The sequence below is a fragment of the Caloenas nicobarica genome, chromosome 34 (assembly GCF_036013445.1).
Source record: "Caloenas nicobarica isolate bCalNic1 chromosome 34, bCalNic1.hap1, whole genome shotgun sequence".
Taxonomy (NCBI): Eukaryota; Metazoa; Chordata; class Aves; order Columbiformes; family Columbidae; genus Caloenas; species Caloenas nicobarica.
In genome coordinates this window covers 199,570-217,661 of record NC_088278.1, presented here as the reverse complement: position 1 = coordinate 217,661, position 18,092 = coordinate 199,570, and the positions used below count along the sequence as shown (strand labels likewise).

The window sequence follows — 18,092 nt, the reverse complement described above, 5'->3', positions numbered from 1 at the left end:
ATGGTTAATTAATCGGGGGTTTTGGGGTTTTTGAGGGTTAATTAGAGGCGCGTGGCGCGGCGGGGCTTTAATGGGGTCGGGTTAGTGGTGCTGGGTGCTGGTTGTGGTGGGGTGGGGGGACCCAGGAGTTCGGGAAGGACCCAGGAGTTCGGGAAGGACCCAGGAGTTCGGGGGGGACCCAGGAGTTCGGGGGGGACCCAGGAGTTCGGGGGGGACCCAGGAGTTCGGGGGGGGGACCCAGGAGTTCAGGGGGGACCCAGGAGTTCGGGAGGGACCCAGGAGTTCGGGGGGGGACCCAGGAGTTCGGGAGGGACCCAGGAGTTCGGGAGGGGACCCAGGAGTTCGGGGGGGACCCAGGAGTTCGGAGGGGACCCAGGAGTGCCCCAGGGAGCCAGGAGTTCGGGAGGGACCCAGGAGTTCGGGAGGAGACCCAGGAGTTCGGGAAGGGACCCAGGAGTTCGGAGGGGACCCAGGAGTGCCCCAGGGAGCCAGGAGTTCGGGAGGGACCCAGGAGTTCGGGAGGGGACCCAGGAGTTCGGGGGGGACCCAGGAGTTCGGGAGGGACCCAGGAGTTCGGGAGGGGACCCAGGAGTTCGGGGGGGACCCAGGAGTTCGGGAAGGGACCCAGGAGTTCGGAGGGGACCCAGGAGTGCCCCAGGGAGCCAGGAGTTCGGGAGGGACCCAGGAGTTCGGGAGGGGACCCAGGAGTTCGGGAAGGGACCCAGGAGTTCGGAGGGGACCCAGGAGTGCCCCAGGGAGCCAGGAGTTCGGGAGGGACCCAGGAGTTCGGGGGGGACCCAGGAGTTCGGGAGGGGACCCAGGAGTTCGGGAGGGACCCAGGAGTTCGGGGGGGACCCAGGAGTTCGAGAGGGACCCAGGAGTTCAGGAGAGGACTCAGGAGTTCGGGAGGGGACCCAGGAGTTCGGGGGGGACCCAGGAGTTCGAGAGGGACCCAGGAGTTCAGGAGAGGACTCAGGAGTTCGGGAGGGGACCCAGGAGTTCGGGGGGGACCCAGGAGTTCGGGGGGGACCCAGGAGTTCGGGGGGGACCCAGGAGTGCCCCAGGGAGCCAGGAGTTCGGGAGGGACCCAGGAGTTCAGGGGGGACCCAGGAGTTCGGGGGGGACCCAGGAGTTCGGGAGGGACCCAGGCGTCCGGGAAGGGTCACATCACCCCTGGCATCCCCCGCAAAGCATCATGGGAACCTCCCCGGACGCCTGGGTCCCCTTGGGGGACAATGATGGTGGAGCGAAGCATGATGGGAAATCCCGGACGCCTGGGTCCCTCCCGAACTCCTGGGTCCCCAGGAGCCCCCCCTCCCCATTAATTAACCCCCCCCCCCCCCATCACGAGGACCAGGCCGATAAGATAATATTAATTAATCGTTAACGAGCAGCAAAAAAGGGGACCCAGGCGTCCGGGGGCCTCCCCCTCCCCCCACATTTGATAAGAGGGAACCTGATAAGGGGGGGGGGGGGGAACAACATCAAGGGCGACCCAAGGGTGGGGGGAGGGGGGCTGGGGGGACCCAGGAGTTCGGGGGGGACCCAGGAGTTCGGGGGGACCCAGGAGTTCTGGGAGGGACCCAGGAGTTCTGGGAGGGACCCAGGAGTTCGGGAAGGGACCCAGGAGTTCGGGAGGGACCCAGGCGTTCGGGAGGGACCCAGGAGTTCTGGGAGGGACCCAGGAGTTCTGGGGGACCCAGGCGTTCGGGAGGGGACCCAGGAGTTCAGGAGGGACCCAGGAGTTCTGGGGGACCCAGGCGTTCGGGGGGACCCAGGAGTTCGGGAAGGACCCAGGAGTTCAGGAGGGACCCAGGCGTTCAGGAGGGACCCAGGCGTTCGGGAGGGGACCCAGGAGTTCAGGAGGGACCCAGGAGTTCAGGAGGGACCCAGGAGTTCTGGGAGGGACCCAGGCGTTCGGGAGGGACCCAGGAGTTCGGGAGGGACCCAGGCGTTCGGGGGGACCCAGGCGTTCGGGGGGACCCAGGCGTTCGGGAGGGACCCAGGAGTTCTGGGAGGGGACCCAGGAGTTCGGGGGGACCCAGGAGTTCTGGGGGACCCAGGCGTTCGGGAGGGGACCCAGGAGTTCAGGAGGGACCCAGGAGTTCTGGGAGGGACCCAGGCGTTCGGGAGGGGACCCAGGAGTTCAGGAGGGACCCAGGAGTTCTGGGAGGGACCCAGGCGTTCGGGAGGGACCCAGGCGTCCGGGCGAGGTCACCTTGGGGCGGTTCCCGCCCCCGGGGTTCGGGGGGTATAAGAGGAGGTGGGGAGGGCACTGGGAGGGCACTGGGAGCACTGGGAGCACTGGGAGCTGCCATGGGGAAGGAGGTGAGGACGGACGGACGGACGGACGGACACGGGGAAGGCTGGATGGAAGGACGGACAGAAGGACGGACACGGAGGTGGAGGGACGGACGGACGGACGGGCAGAAGGACGGACGCGGGGAGGGACGGACGGACGGACGGACACAGAGATGGGGGGACGGAAGGACAGACGGACGGACGCGGAGGTGGGAGGACAGACGGGGGGACGGACGGATGGACGGGACGAGGCGGAGGGAGGGACAGAAGGACGGACGGACGGACACAGAGATGGGTGGCGGGTGGGACGGAAGGACGGACGGACGGACGCGGGGGTGGGAGGACAGACGGGGGGACGGACGGACGGACGGACACAGAGACGGGTGGCGGGGGGGACGGAAGGACGGACGGACGCGGGGGTGGGAGGACAGACGGGGGGACGGACACGGGGACGGACGGATGGACGGACGGGACGAGGCGGAGGGAGGGACAGAAGGACGGACAGACGGATGGACCGGGGGGGACTGGGAAGAAATGGGAGGAACTGGAGTGAACTGGGAGGGAACTGGGAGAGACGGACACAGAGCGGGTCGGCCGGACAGAGGGACGACTGGAGGCCCCGCCCCCTTGGCCCTCCGGCCCCGCCCCCTTTGACCCCATGGCCCCGCCCCCTTGGCTCTCTGGCCACGCCCCGTTGCCTCTCTGGCCCCGCCCCCCTGGCTCTCTGGCCCTGCCTCCCTTGACCGTCTGGCTCCACCCCCTTGGTCTCGGCCCCACCCCTCTTGGCCCCGCCCCCTTGGCCCTCTGGCCCCGCCCCCTGCCTCTCTGGCCCCGCCCCTTCTTGGCTCCGCCCCCTGCCTCTCTGGGCCCGCCCCCTTGACCCTCTGGCCACGCCCCCTTGGCCACGCCCCCTTGACCGTCTGGCTCCACCCCCTTGGTCTCGCCCCCGCCCCCTTGGTCTCCGCCCCGCCCCCTTGACCGTCTGGCTCCACCCCCTTGGCCCCGCCCCCTTGGTGTCGGCCCCGCCCCCTTGACCTCTGCCCCCAGGAGAGCTACGCGCTGGGCCCCGCCCGGGGCCGAGCCCCGCCCAGCAGGGGGCGTGGCCAACGGAAGCAGGAGCGGCTGGAGGACATGAAGAAAGAGATGGACGTGGTAACTGGGAGCACTGGGAGGGGCGGGGGGGACTGGGGGGGGAAATGGGGGGGGGACTGGGAGAGTCAATGGGAGGGACTGGGATGGACTGGGAGTGAACTGGGATGGACTGGGAGGGACTGGGATGGACTGGGGTGGATTGGGGGGTCAATGGGAGGGACTGGGATGGACTGGGAGTGAACTGGGATGGACTGGGAGGGACTGGGATGGACTGGGGTGGATTGGGGGGTCAATGGGAGGGACTGGGATGGACTGGGAGTGAACTGGAATGGACTGGGAGGGACTGGGATGGACTGGGGTGGATTGGGGGGTCAACGGGAGGGACTGGGATGGACTGGGAGTGAACTGGGATGGACTGGGAGGGACTGGGGGGTCAATGGGAGGGACTGGGATGGACTGGGAGTGAACTGGGATGGACTGGGATGGACTGGGGGCTCAATGAGGGTCAATGGGGGGTCAATGGGAGGGACTGGGAGGGAACTGGGATGGACTGGGATGGACTGAGGGGTCAATGGGAGGGACTGGGAGGGTCAGAGGTCAGAGGTCGCCGCCCCCAGGACGACCACAAGCTGGAGCTGAGCGACCTGGAGGTCAAGTACAGCACCAGCATCAGCAAGGTGACCTTCGACCCCCGACCTCTGACCCCCAGCTCATCCCCCCACCCCATGACCCCCCATTGACCCCGTTGACTCCCCAGTGACCCCATTGACCCCCCATTGACCCCCTTGACCCCATTGACCCCCAATGACCCCATTGACCCCCCATGACCCCATTGACTCCCCAATGACCCCATTGACCCCCCATTGACCTCCCAATGACCCCATTGACCCCCCATGACCCCATTGACCCCCCAACCCTCTTGGCCCATCAACCCCATTGACCCCATTGACCCATCAACCCCATTGACCCATCAACCCCCTTGACCCCATTGACCCTCATTGACTCCATTGACCCCCCATCAACCCCATTGACCCCATGGACCCCCCCACCCTCTTGACCCATCAACCCCGTTCACCCCATTGACCCTCATTGACCCCATTGGCCCCCCAACCCTCTTGACCCATCAACCCCATTGGCCCCCATTCACCCCATGGACCCCCCAACCCTCTTGACCCATCAACCCCGTTGACCCCATTGACCCCATTGACCCCCCAACCCTCTTGACCCATCAACCCCCTTGACCCCATTGACCCTCATTGACTCCATTGACCCCCCATCAACCCCCTTGACCCCATTGACCCCATGGACCCCCCAACCCTCTTGACCCATCAACCCCGTTGACCCCATTGACCCCCCATCAACCCCATTGACCCCATTGACCCCCATTGACCCCCCAACCCTCTTGACCCATCAACCCCGTTGACCACATTGACCCCCCATCAACCCTATTGACCCCATTGACCCCCCATTGACCCCACAACCCTCTTGACCCATCAACCCCGTTGACCCCATTGACCCCCCATCAACCCCATTGACCCCATTGACCCCACCACCCTCTTGACCCATCAACCCCGTTCACCCCATTGACCCTCATTGACCCCATTGGCCCCCCAACCCTCTTGACCCATCAACCCCATTGACCCCATTGGCCCCCATTGACCCCATGGACCCCCCAACCCTCTTGACCCATCAACCCCGTTGACCCCATTGACCCCCCATCAACCCCATTGACCCCATTGACCCCCATTGACCCCCCAACCCTCTTGACCCATCAACCCCGTTGACCACATTGACCCCCCATCAACCCCGTTGACCCCATTGACCCCACCACCCTCTTGACCCATCAACCCCGTTCACCCCATTGACCCTCATTGACCCCATTGGCCCCCCAACCCTCTTGACCCATCAACCCCATTGACCCCATTGGCCCCCATTGACCCCATGGACCCCCCAACCCTCTTGACCCATCAACCCCATTGACCCCATTGACCCCCCATCAACCCCATTGACCCCATTGACCCCCCATCAACCCCATTGACCCCCGCCTTGATCCCATCGACCCCATGCCCCCCCCCCCTTGACCCCATTGCCCCCCTTGCCCCCCCAGGGCCTGGCGGAGGCCGTGGCCGCCGAGCGCCTCCTACGGGACGGCCCCAACGAGCTGCGCCCCCCCCGCGGGACCCCCGAGTGCGTCAAATTCGGGCGCCAATTGGCCGGGGGGCTCCAGTGCCTCATGTGGGTGGCGGCCGCCATCTGCCTCATCGCCTACGGCGTCCAGGAGGGCGAGGGCGACCGCGGCAGCTCCGACAACGTGGGTCACCCCTGGGGACGTTGGGGGGACATTTGGGGACGTTCGGGTCCGTTTTGGGGCTGGGGGGGAAATTCGGGTCCATCTCCGGGGAAGTTCGGGGCCATTTTGGGGCAGATCTGGGGGTATTTGGGATGGAGAATATCTTGGAAGGGACATCTGGGATGGGAGGGGACAGCCGGGGACCATCCTGGGGACATTTGGGACCATTTGGGGGACATTTGGGACCATTTGGGGGACATTCGGGTCCATCTCCGGGGAAGTTCGGGTCCATTTCGGGGCAGATCTGGGTGCGTTTGGGGGTTGAGGAACATCTGGGGCCACCTTGGGGGACACCTGGGAACCATCTTGGGGACATCTTGGGGACATTTAGGACCATTTGGGGGACACTTGGGACCATCTTGGGGACACTTGGGACCACCTTGGGGATGTTTGGGACCATTTGGGGAGATTTGGGACCATCTTGGGGACATTTAGGACCATTTGGGGGACGTTTGGGACCATTTGGGGAGATTTGGGACCATCGTGGGGACATTTGGGACCATTCGGGGGACATTTGGGGCCATCGTGGGGACATTTGGGACCATCTCGGGAGAAACTCGGCTCCGTTTTGGGGCAGATCTGGGTGCGTTTGGGGGTTGAGGAACATCTGGGACCACCTTGAGGAACATCTGGAGAACAACGATCCCCAGCGCAGAGAGAACTTGTGGGTCTCGGGGGTGGGATCCAGATGTTCGGGGACCTTCTGAGGTGCCACCCCGGACGCCTGGGTCCCCTGTCACCTTGTCCCCGTGTCCAGTTGTACTTGGCCATCGCCCTCATCGCCGTGGTCGTCGTCACCGGTTGCTTCGGTTACTACCAGGAGTTCAAGAGCACCAACATCATCGCCAGCTTCAAGAACTTGGTCCCACAGGTCAGGAGAAGGTCACCCGGACGCCTGGGTCCCCTCCCGGACTCCTGGGTCCCCTCCCGGACTCCTGGGTCCCCTCCCGGACGCCTGGGTCCCACCCAAAAGCCGGTCCCCGGGGTCCATCGATCAGTTGGTTGACTGGTTGTTGAGGTTCCTCAACCAGGAGGTTGAGGTTCTTCATCCTCACCCGGACACCAGGGTCCCCTCCCGGACTCCTGGGTCCCTCCCGGACTCCTGGGTCCCTCCCGGACGCCTGGGTCCCCCCTCCGAAACCAGTTTGTGGGCTCCACCAACCCGTTGGTCAACTGGTTGTTGAGGTTCCTCAATGAGGAACCGATGTTCTTCATGTGGATGTTGAGGTTCTTCAGCCTCGCCCGAACTCCTGGGTCCCCTTCCCAAACTCCTGGGTCCCCTTCCCGAACTCCTGGGTCCCTCCCGAACTCCTGGGTCTCCAACCCCAACACCTCGCAGTCTCTCACCCTCACTCCTTGAGTCCTTCACCCCAAGGGTTGGGTCCCTCACCCGGACGCCTGGGTCCCCTCCCCGGACTCCTGGGTCCCTCTCGGACGCCTGAGTCCCTCACCCGGACGCCTGGGTTCCCTTTAGCAAGCCACCGTGATCCGAGAAGGCGGCAAACTCCAAATCAACGCCAACGAGCTGGTGGTGGGAGACGTGGTGGAGATCAAAGGAGGCGACCGCGTTCCCGCCGACATCCGCATCATCTCGGCTCAGGGGTGCAAGGTGAGGTCACCCGGACGCCTGGGTCCCTTCCCGGACGCCTGGGTCCCTTCAGAAACCAGTCCCTGAGGTCCAGCGACCAGTTGGTCAACTGGTTTTTGAGGTTCCTCGATCGGTCGTTGTGGTTTCTCAATGAGGAACCAATGTCCTTCATGTGGACATTGAGGTTCTTCAACCTCACCCGGACGCCTGGGTCCCTCCCGGACTCCTGGGTCCCCTCCCGGACGCCTGGGTCCCCGCAGAAACCAGGCCCTGGGGTCCAGCGACCAGTTGGTCAACTGGTCATTGAGGTTCCTCAACTGGTTTTTGAGCTTTTTCAACCAACTGTTGAGGTTCCTCAATGAGGAACCAACGTTCTTCATGTGGACGTTGAGGTTTTTCGGCCTCACCCGGACGCCTGGGTCCCCTTTCCCGGATGCCTGGGTCCCCTCCCGGACGCCTGGGTCCCCTCTTCTGGAGTGTCATTGTCCCCATGGTCTCTAGGTGGACAACTCGTCGTTGACGGGCGAATCGGAGCCGCAGACGCGCTCGCCCGAGTGCACCCACGAGTCGCCCTTGGAGACGCGCAACATCGCCTTCTTCTCCACCATGTGTCTGGAAGGTGACGTCATCACCCGGACGCCTGGGTTCCCCCCGCCCGGACGCCTGGGTCCCCTCACGGGCACTTGGGTCCCCCCTAAAACCAGTTCCTGGGGTCCAGTGACCAGTTGGCCAATTGGTTCTTGAGGTTCCTCAAGGAAGAACCAACGTTCTTCATGGGGATGTTGAGGTTCTCCATCTTCCCCCGGACTCCTGGGTCCCCCCCGGACGCCTGGGTCCCTCCCGGACTCCTGGGTCCCCCCAAAACCCATTCCCCCTGGTCCATCAACCAGTTGGTCAACTGGTCGTTGAGGTTCTTCAACCTCTTGTTGAGGTTCCTCAACCAATCGTTGAGGTTCTTCAACCTCTTGTTGAGGTTCCTCAACAGGAACCAACGTTCTTCACACGAACGTCGAGTTTCTCCATCCTCCCCCGGACTCCTGGGTCCCCCCCGGACGCCTGGGTCCCTCCCGGACTCCTGGGTCCCCCCAAAACGCATTCCCCCTGGTCCATCAACCAGTTGGTCAACTGGTCGTTGAGGTTCTTCAACCTCTTGTTGAGGTTCCTCAACAGGAACCAACGTTCTTCACACGAACGTCGAGTTTCTCCATCCTCCCCCGGACTCCTGGGTCCCTCCCGGATGCCTGGGTCCCCCGACCCGCCATTTTTGTCCCCGTTTAGGGACGGCCACGGGCTTGGTGATCAACACGGGTGACCGGACCATCATCGGGCGCATCGCCAGCTTGGCCTCGGGGGTGGAGAACGAGAAGACGCCCATCGCCATCGAGATCGAGCACTTCGTGGACATCATCGCCGGCTTGGCCATCTTCTTCGGCGCCACCTTCTTCGTGGTGGCCATGGTCATTGGTTACCCCTTCCTGAGGGCCATGGTCTTCTTCATGGCCATCGTGGTGGCCTATGTCCCCGAGGGCTTGTTGGCCACCGTCACGGTGAGGGGCAGAGCCGCACGGGGGGTTCTTGGGTGCTATGGGGGACCTGAAGGGCTTGGTGGCATCCTCGAGGTGGTTATGGGGTCCCACCACAAGCCGCGGGTGCTACGAGGTTCTTCGTGGATCTCACATGGATCCAACTCAAACCAAGGGTTCCACAGGGGTTCTAGATGTCCCTATGGGGTCTGTGGCCACCAACGTCCTCCCTGGAGGTCCCCGTGGCCCCAAGGCCACCACAGCACCTCCAACACGTCCCCGACATGTCCCATGGGTTCGCCACAAGCCCTGGGTGCTAGAAGGTCCCTGAGGTTCTTCATGGGCCTCAACCCAACCCAAGGGTTCCGTAACGGTTCTAGATGTCCCTATGAGTCCCGCTGTCCTTCCTGGAGGTCCCCATGGCCCCACGGCCACCGCAGCATGTCCAGAAGGTCCCCAAGGAGCTACCACAACCCCTGGGTGTTACGAGGTCCTTGAGGTTCTTCATAGACCCCATGGGTCCATCAAACAACCCAAGGGTTCCATAAGGGTTCTAGATGTCCCTATGGGTCCGAGGCCACCGTGTGACCTCCGGGATGTCCCCAAGGGTCCGTCACAACCCATGGGTTCTACAAAGGACCTGAAGGTCTTGATGGAACCCATGACGTGTCTATGAGTTCCCACCACAACCTGTTGGTCCTATGAGGAACCTGAAGGTCTTGATGGACCCCGGGAGGTCCGAGGCCACCGTGTGACCTCCGGCATGTCCCCAAGAACCCATGGGCGCTATGGGGGACCCGAAGGTCTTAATGGAACCCATGACGTGTCTATGGGTTCCCACCACAACCTGTTGGTCCTATGAGGAACCTGAAGGTCTTGATGGTCCCCAGGGGGTCCGAGGCCACCGTGTGACCTCTGGGATGTCCCCAAGAACCCATGGGTGCTATGGGGGACCCGAAGGTCTTGATGGAACCCATGACGTGTCTATGGGTTCCCACCACAACCTGTTGGTCCTATGAGGAACCTGAAGGTCTTGATGGACCCCGGGAGGTCCGAGGCCACCGTGTGACCTCCGGCATGTCCCCAAGAACCCATGGGCGCTATGGGGGACCCGAAGGTCTTAATGGAACCCATGACGTGTCTATGGGTTCCCACCACAACCTCTTGGTTCTACAAAGAACCCGAAGGTCTTGATGGAACCCATGACGTGTCTATGGGTTCCCACCACAACCTGTTGGTCCTATGAGGAACCTGAAGGTCTTGATGGTCCCCAGGGGGTCCGAGGCCACCGTCTGACCTCCGGGATGTCCCCAAGGGTCCATCACAACCCATGGGTTCTATGAAGAACCTGAAGGTCTTGATGGAACCCATGACGTGTCTATGGGTTCCCACCACAACCTACGGGTTCTATGAGGAACCTGAAGGTCTTGATGGTCCCCAGGGGGTCCGAGGCCACCGTGTGACCTCCGGGATGTCCCCAAGGTGTCCCCGCTGTCCCCAGGTGTGCCTGTCGCTCACGGCCAAGCGCCTGGCGCGCAAGAACTGCGTGGTGAAGAACCTGGAGGCCGTGGAGACCTTGGGCTCCACCTCGGTCATCTGCTCCGACAAGACGGGGACGCTGACCCAGAACCGCATGACGGTGGCGCATCTGTGGTTCGACAACCAGATCCACGCGGCCGACACCACCGAGGACCAGTCCGGTGACTGGGGGGGACTGGGAGGGACTGGGAGGGACTGGGAGGGACTGGGAGGGGACTGGGGGGAACTGGGAGGGGACTGGGAGGGACTGGGAGGGAACTGAGAGGAGACTGGGGGGAACTGGGAGGGACTGGGAGGGGACTGGGAGGGACTGGGAGATACTGGGAGATACTGGGAGGGAACTGGGAGTGAACGGGGAGGGGACGGGGGGGAATGGGAGGGACTGGGAGGGACTGGGAGGGGAATTGGGGGGAACTGGGAGGGACTGGGAGGGGACTGGGAGGGACTGGGAGGGGACTGGGATGAACTGGGAGGGGAATGGGAGGGACTGGGAGATACTGGGAGGGGAATTGGGAACTGGGAGGGACTGGGAGATACTGGGAGGGAACTGGGAGGGACTGGGAGGGGAATGGGGGGGACTGGGAGGGACTGGGAGCACTGGAAGGGAACTGGGAGTGAACTGGGAGATACTGGGAGGGACTGGGAGATACTGGAAGGGAACTGGGAGATACTGGGAGATACTGGAAGGGAACTGGGAGTGAACTGGGAGGGACTGGGAGGAACTGGGAGGGGAATGGGGGGGACTGGGAGGGACTGGGGGGGACTGGGAGGGAACTGGGAGGGGACTGGGGGGAACTGGGAGGGAACTGGGAGGGAACTGGGAGGAGACTGGGGGGAACTGGGAGGGACTGGGAGATACTGGGAGGGACTGGGAGGGACTGGGAGGGGAATGGGAGGGGACTGGGGGGAACTGGGAGGGACTGGAAGATACTGGGAGATACTGGGAGGGACTGGGAGTGAACTGGGAGGGAACTGGGAGTGAACTGGGAGATACTGGGAGGGACTGGGAGTGAACTGGGAGATACTGGAAGGGAACTGGGAGATACTGGAAGGGAACTGGGAGTGAACTGGGAGGGACTGGGAGGAACTGGGAGGGACTGGGAGATACTGGGAGGGACTGGGTTGGACTGGGAGGGACTGGGAGCACTGGAAGGGAACTGGGGGGAACTGGGAGAGAACTGGGAGGGACTGGGAGGGACTGGGGCATGGGGGTTATTGGGGTATATGGAGGGTTATTGGGGTTTTGGGGGTTACTGGGCTGTACTGGGGGTTATTGGGGGATATCTGGGGGGTGTTGACGCCGACACCTTCATGTCCCCATGTCCCCCTGTCCTCATGTCCCCCTGTCCCCATTATCCCCATTGTCCCCAATGACCCCCACATCCCCATTGTCCCCAATGTCCCCATTGTCCCCCTGTCCCCATGTCCCCCTGTCCCCCTGTCCCCATGTCCCCATGTCCCCCTGTCCCCATTATCCCCATTGTCCCCAATGTCCCCAATGTCCCCATTGTCCCCCATCACCCCCCATGTACCCAATGTCCCCGTGTCCCCATTATCCCCATTGTCCCCATTATCCCCCAATGTCCCCATTGCCCCCAATGTCCCCATTACCCGCAATGTCCCCATTATCCCCCAATGTCCCCATGTCCCCAACATCCCCAATGTCCCCAATGTCCCCATTGCCCCCATTATCCCCATTGATCCCATTGTCCCCGACATCCCCAATGTCCCCAATGTCCCCATTGTCCCCATGTCCCCATTATCCCCATTACCCCCAATGTCCCCATTATCCCCCAATGTCCCCATTGCCCCCAATGTCCCCAATGTCCCCATATCCCCCATTATCCCCATTGCCCCCATTATCCCCATTGCCCCCATTGTCCCCACCATCCCCAATGTCCCCAATGTCCCCAATGTCCCCATATCCCCCATTATCCCCATTGCCCCCATTATCCCCATTGCCCCCATTGTCCCCACCATCCCCAATGTCCCCAATGTCCCCAATGTCCCCATTACCCCCAATGTCCCCATTATCCCCCAATGTCCCCATTGCCCCCAATGTCCCCATTATCCCCATTGCCCCCATTATCCCCATTGCCCCCATTGTCCCCAACGTCCCCAATGTCCCCGCTCTCCCCATTGTCCCCGTTGTCCCCGACATCCCCAATGGCCCCATGATGTCCCCATGTCCCCAGGCCAGAGCTTCGACCAGTCCTCGGACACCTGGGCCATGCTGAGCCGCGTCGTCACCCTCTGCAACCGGGCCCAGTTCAAACCGGGCCAGGAGAACGTCCCCGTGGCCAAGGTGGGGACATGGGGACACTGGGGACACTGGGGACATTGGGGGTTATTGGGGACATAGGGACATTGGGGATGTTGGGGACATTGGGGACACTGGGGGGATATTGGGGATATTGGGGATATTGGGGACATGGGGACATTGGGGACGTTGGGGACATTGGGGACTTTGGGGGGATATTGGGGACATGGGGACGTTGGGGACATTGGGGACTTTGGGGGGATACTGGGGACATGGGGACGTTGGGGACATTGGGGACACTGGGGGGATATTGGGGACATGGGGACGTTGGGGACTTTGGGGGCATTGGGGGGATATTGGGGACATGGGGACATTGGGGACGTTGGGGACGTTGGGGACATTGAGGGGACATTGGGGACGTTGGGGGCATTGGGGACATTGGGGGGATATTGGGGACAAGGTGGGGATATTGGGGACATGGGGACATTGGGATCATTGGGGACATTGGGGGGACATTGGGGACACTGGGGACGTTGGGGACATTGGGGACACTGGGGGGATATTGGGGACATGGGGACATTGGGGACGTTGGGGACTTTGGGGGCATTGGGGGGACATTGGGGACATTGGGGGAACACTGGGGACATTGGGGACGTTGGGGACATTGGAGACATTGGGGGATATTGGGGACATGGGGACATTGGGGACGTTGGGGACACTGGGGGGATATTGGGGATATTGGGGACACTGGGGACATAGGGACATTGGGGACGTTGGGGGTTATAGGGGACATAGGGACATTGGGGACATTGGGGGTTATAGGGGACATAGGGACATTGGGGACGTTGGGGACATTGGGGGGATATTGGGGACATTGCGGGGGATATTGGGGACATGGGGACATTGGGGATATTGGGGACATTGGGGGGGATATTGGGGACATGGGGACGTTGGGGACATTGGGGACATTGGGGGTTATTGGGGACATAGGGACATTGGGGACGTTGGGGACACTGGGGGGATATTGGGGACATGGGGACATTGGGGACATTGGGGACACTGGGGACACTGGGGGGACATTGGGGACATTGGGGCCACTGGGGACACACAGGAGCCCTCTAGGGGGCGATATACACACCCCAGAGCTCCCCCCATTACAAGCCCCGCCCACCACGAGCCCCTCCCACTTAAGCCCCACCCCCCACCCCCTCGAAGACCCGCCCCCCACCCCCTCGAAGCCCCGCCCTCCCCGGGCCCCGCCCCTTTAAGCCCCGCCCCCCCGAGCCCCCCCAAGCGAGCGCGGCGCCCCCCGCAGCGCGAGGTGATCGGCGACGCGTCCGAGACCGCGCTGCTCAAGTTCGCGGAGGCGACGCTGGGGACGGTGACGGAGGCGCGGGGCCGGTGGCCCAAGGTGGCCGAGCTGCCCTTCAACTCCACCAACAAGTTCCAGGTGGGGACCCAGGCGGCCGGGAGGGGACCCAGGAGTGCCCCAAGGGACCCAGGAGTCCGGGAGGGGACCAGGAGTTTGGGAGGGACCCAGGAGTTCGGGAGGGGACCCAGGAGTCTGGGGGGACCCAGGAGTTCGGGAGGGGACCCAGGAGTTCGGGAGAGGACCCAGGAGTTCGGGAGGGGACCCAGGAGTTCAGGAGGGACCCAGGCGTTCGGGAAGGGACCCAGGCGTCCGGGATGGGACCCAGGCGTCCGGGCGGGGACCCAGGCGTCCGGGTGGGGACCCAGGCATCCAGGAGGGACCCAGGAGTTCGGGAGGGACCCAGGAGTTCGGGAGGGGACCAGGAGTTCAGGAGGGACCCAGGCGTCCAGGATGGGACCCAGGCGTCCGGGCGGGGACCCAGGCGTCCGGGATTGGAGCCAGGCATCTGGGAGGGGACCAGGAGTTCAGGAGGGACCCAGGTGTTCGGGATGGGACCCAGGCGTCCGGGATGGGACCCAGGCGTCCGGGCGGGGACCCAGGCGTCCGGGATTGGAGCCAGGCATCTGGGAGGGGACCAGGAGTTCAGGAGGGACCCAGGAGTTCAGAGGGGACCCAGGCGTTCGGGAAGGGACCCAGGCGTTCGGGAAGGGACCCAGGTGTCCGGGCGGGGACCCAGGCGTCCAGGATTGGAGCCAGGCATCTGGGAGGGGACCAGGAGTTCAGGAGGGACCCAGGCGTTCGGGATGGGACCCAGGCGTTCGGGATGGGACCCAGGCGTCCGGGATGGGACCCAGGCGTCCGGGCGGGGACCCAGGCGTCCGGGCAGGGACCCAGGCGGCCGGTGCCCCCGCAGGTGTCGGTGCACGAGTTCGGGGAGCGGCAGCTGCTGGTGCTCAAGGGCGCCCCCGAGCGGGTGCTGGAGCGCTGCTCCTGGGTGCTGCTCAAGGGCCAGGAGGTCGCGCTGGACGCCCAGTGGCGCGAGGCCTTCGAGGGGGCGTACGCGGAGCTGGGGGGGCGCGGAGAGAGGGTGCTGGGTGAGCGGGGCGCCGGGGGCACGGGGACGTTGGGGACAATGGGGACATTGGGGGTAATGGGGACATTGGGGGCAATGGGGATATTGGGGGACATGGGGACATTGGGGGACACGGGGACATTGGGGGCAATGGGGACATAGGGGGACATGGGGACAGTGGGGGCAATGGGGACATTGGGGGTAATGGGGATATTGGGGATAATGGGCCAATGGGGGACATGGGGACATTGGGGGCAATGGGGACATTGGGGGACACGGGGACATTGGGGGCAATGGGGACATAGGGGGACATGGGGACAGTGGGGGCAATGGGGACATTGGGGGTAATGGGGATATTGGGGATAATGGGGACATTGGGGGACGTGGGGACATTGGGGGCAATGGGACATTGGGGATAATGGGGATATTGGGGGTAATGGGGACATTGGGGGACATGGGGACATTGGGGGTAATGGGGACATTGGGGATAATGGGGATATAGGGGGACATGGGGACATTGGGGGCAATGGGGATATTGGGGGATATGGGGACATTGGGGGCAATGGGGACATTGGGGGACATGGGGACATTGGGGGACATGGGGACATTGGGGGCAATGGGGACATTGGGGGACACGGGGACATTGGGGGCAATGGGGACATTGGGGGACATGGGGACATTGGGGATATTGGGGATAATGGGGATATTGGGGGACATGGGGACATTGGGGGACATGGGGACATTGGGGGCAATGGGGGACATGGGGACAGTGGGGGACATGGGGACATTGGGGATAATGGGGATATTGGGGATAATGGGGATATAGGGGGACATGGGGACATTGTGGGCAATGGGGGACATGGGGGCAATGGGGATATTTGGGACATTGGGGACACTGGGGGATATGGGGACACTGGGGGGGTTGGGGACATGGGGACGTTGGGGATATTGGGGGATATGGGGTCAATGGGGGTAATGGGGACATTGGGGGCAATGGGGACATTGGGGGATATGGGGACATGGGGACATGGGGACATGGGGGGCGATGGGGGGAGTTGGGGGAACAGGGGGACGTGGGGGGGCATGAGGAGAAATGGGGGGACATGAGGAGAAATGGGGGGACATGGGGACGTGAGGGACACCACAGACTGATGCCAAACTCGCCTCCCGCTGTCCCCATGTCCCCCTGTCCCCATGTCCCCATATCCCCATGTCCCCATATCCCCCATGTCCCCCTGTCCCCACATCCCCCTGTCCCCCTGTCCCCATGTCCCCACATCCCCCTGTCCCCATGTCCCCCTGTCCCCATGTCCCATTGTCCCCATATCCCCCTGTCCCCATGTCCCCACATCCCCATGTCCCCACATCCCCCTGTCCCCCTGTCCCCATGTCCCCCTGTCCCCCCATCCCCATGTCCCCCTGTCCCCATTTCCCCCTGTCCCCCTGTCCCCCTGTCCCCCTGTCCCCATATCCCCCTGTCCCCCTGTCCCCACATCCCCCTGTCCCCCTGTCCCCACGTCCCCCTGTCCCCCTGTCCCCATGTCCCCACATCCCCCTGTCCCCATGTCCCCCTGTCCCCCTGTCCCCATACCCATTGTCCCCATATCCCCCTGTCCCCATGTCCCCGTATCCCATTGTCCCCATATCCCCCTGTTCCCCTGTCCCCCTGTCCCCATATCCCCATGTCCCCCTGTCCCCATGTCCCCCTGTCCCCATATCCCCCTGTCCCTCTGTCCCCCTGCCCCCATGTCCCCCTGTCCCCCTGTCCCCATATCCCCCTGTCCCCCTGTCCCCCTGTCCCCATATCCCCATATCCCCCTGTCCCTCTGTCCCCCTGCCCCCATGTCCCCCTGTCCCCCTGTCCCCATATCCCCCTGTCCCCCCATCCCCATGTCCCCCTGTCCCCATGTCCCCCATCCCCATGTCCCCCTGTCCCCCTGCCCCCTTGTCCCCCTGTCCCCATATCCCCCTGTCCCCCTGTCCCATATCCCCCTGTCCCCGTGTCCCCATGTCCCCCTGTCCCCATGTCCCCATGTCCCCATATCCCCCTGTCCCCATATCCCCCATATCCTCATGTCCCATATCCCCCTGTCCCCCTGTCCCCATATCCCCCATATCCCCCTGTCCCCATGTCCCCATATCCCCCATGTCCCCCTGTCCCCATGTCCCCCTGTCCCCCTGCCCCCATGTCCCCCTGTCCCCATGTCCCCCTGTCCCCATATCCCCCATGTCCCCCTGTCCCCATGTCCCCATGTCCCCCTGTCCCCATGTCCCCCTGTCCCCCCGTCCCCCTGTCCCCCTGTCCCCATGTCCCCACATCCCCCTGTCCCCACATCCCCATGTCCCCATGTCCCCATATCCCCCTGTCCCCATATCCCCCATATCCTCATGTCCCATATCCCCCTGTCCCCATGTCCCCCTGTCCCCATGTCCCCCTGTCCCCCTGCCCCCATGTCCCCCTGTCCCCCTGTCCCCATGTCCCCCTGTCCCCATGTCCCCCTGTCCCCCTGTCCCCATATCCCCATATCCCCCTGTCCCCCTGTCCCCCTGTCCCCCTGTCCCCCGTGCCGTCCCCGCTGTCCGCAGGGTTCTGCGCGCGCTGGCTGCCCGCGGGCTCGGTGGCCGCGGGGACGGAGCCCGAGTCCCTCCCGGAGGTGGCGCAGGGGCTGTGCTTCGCGGGGCTGGTGGCCATGATCGACCCCCCCCGCGCCACCGTCCCCCAGGCCGTGCGCAAGTGCCGCACGGCCGGGATACGGGTACAGGGCGCTGGGGACACCGGGGACACCGGGGACATCGGGGACATGGGCGGTCATGGGGGACATCGGGGATATTGGGGACGTGGGGGACATTGGGGACATGGGAGGAAGTGGGGACACTGGGGACATTGGGGACACTGGGGACATGGGGGACATGGGGGATATTTCAGGACATTGGGGACACTGGGGACATTGGGGATATTGGGGACATGGGGACACTGGGGACATTGGGGACATTG

At 63.9% G+C, this 18,092-nt stretch overlaps 1 protein-coding gene across 3 annotated transcripts in view; it reads left to right on the top strand.

The window, feature by feature from the left end:
• The window catches only part of ATP4A (ATPase H+/K+ transporting subunit alpha), a 29,068-nt gene that overhangs the window by 173 nt on the left and 10,803 nt on the right, over nucleotides 1-18,092 (top strand). Inside the window, exons 1-13 of one of the 3 annotated variants that reach the window (XM_065654701.1) lie at nucleotides 190-2,510; nucleotides 3,349-3,453; nucleotides 4,011-4,070; nucleotides 5,501-5,704; nucleotides 6,501-6,614; nucleotides 7,218-7,352; nucleotides 7,833-7,950; nucleotides 8,610-8,878; nucleotides 10,356-10,554; nucleotides 12,589-12,698; nucleotides 13,969-14,103; nucleotides 14,939-15,119; nucleotides 17,684-17,853. In XM_065654701.1, the coding sequence (XP_065510773.1) occupies nucleotides 2,475-2,510; nucleotides 3,349-3,453; nucleotides 4,011-4,070; nucleotides 5,501-5,704; nucleotides 6,501-6,614; nucleotides 7,218-7,352; nucleotides 7,833-7,950; nucleotides 8,610-8,878; nucleotides 10,356-10,554; nucleotides 12,589-12,698; nucleotides 13,969-14,103; nucleotides 14,939-15,119; nucleotides 17,684-17,853 (1,836 nt within the window). In that variant the 5' untranslated portion in view covers nucleotides 190-2,474. Of the gene's footprint in view, nucleotides 1-189; nucleotides 2,511-3,348; nucleotides 3,454-4,010; nucleotides 4,071-5,500; nucleotides 5,705-6,500; nucleotides 6,615-7,217; nucleotides 7,353-7,832; nucleotides 7,951-8,609; nucleotides 8,879-10,355; nucleotides 10,555-12,588; nucleotides 12,699-13,968; nucleotides 14,104-14,938; nucleotides 15,120-17,683; nucleotides 17,854-18,092 lie in introns of those variants that run through there. The other 2 variants (XM_065654699.1, XM_065654700.1) reach the window with 2 other exon arrangements.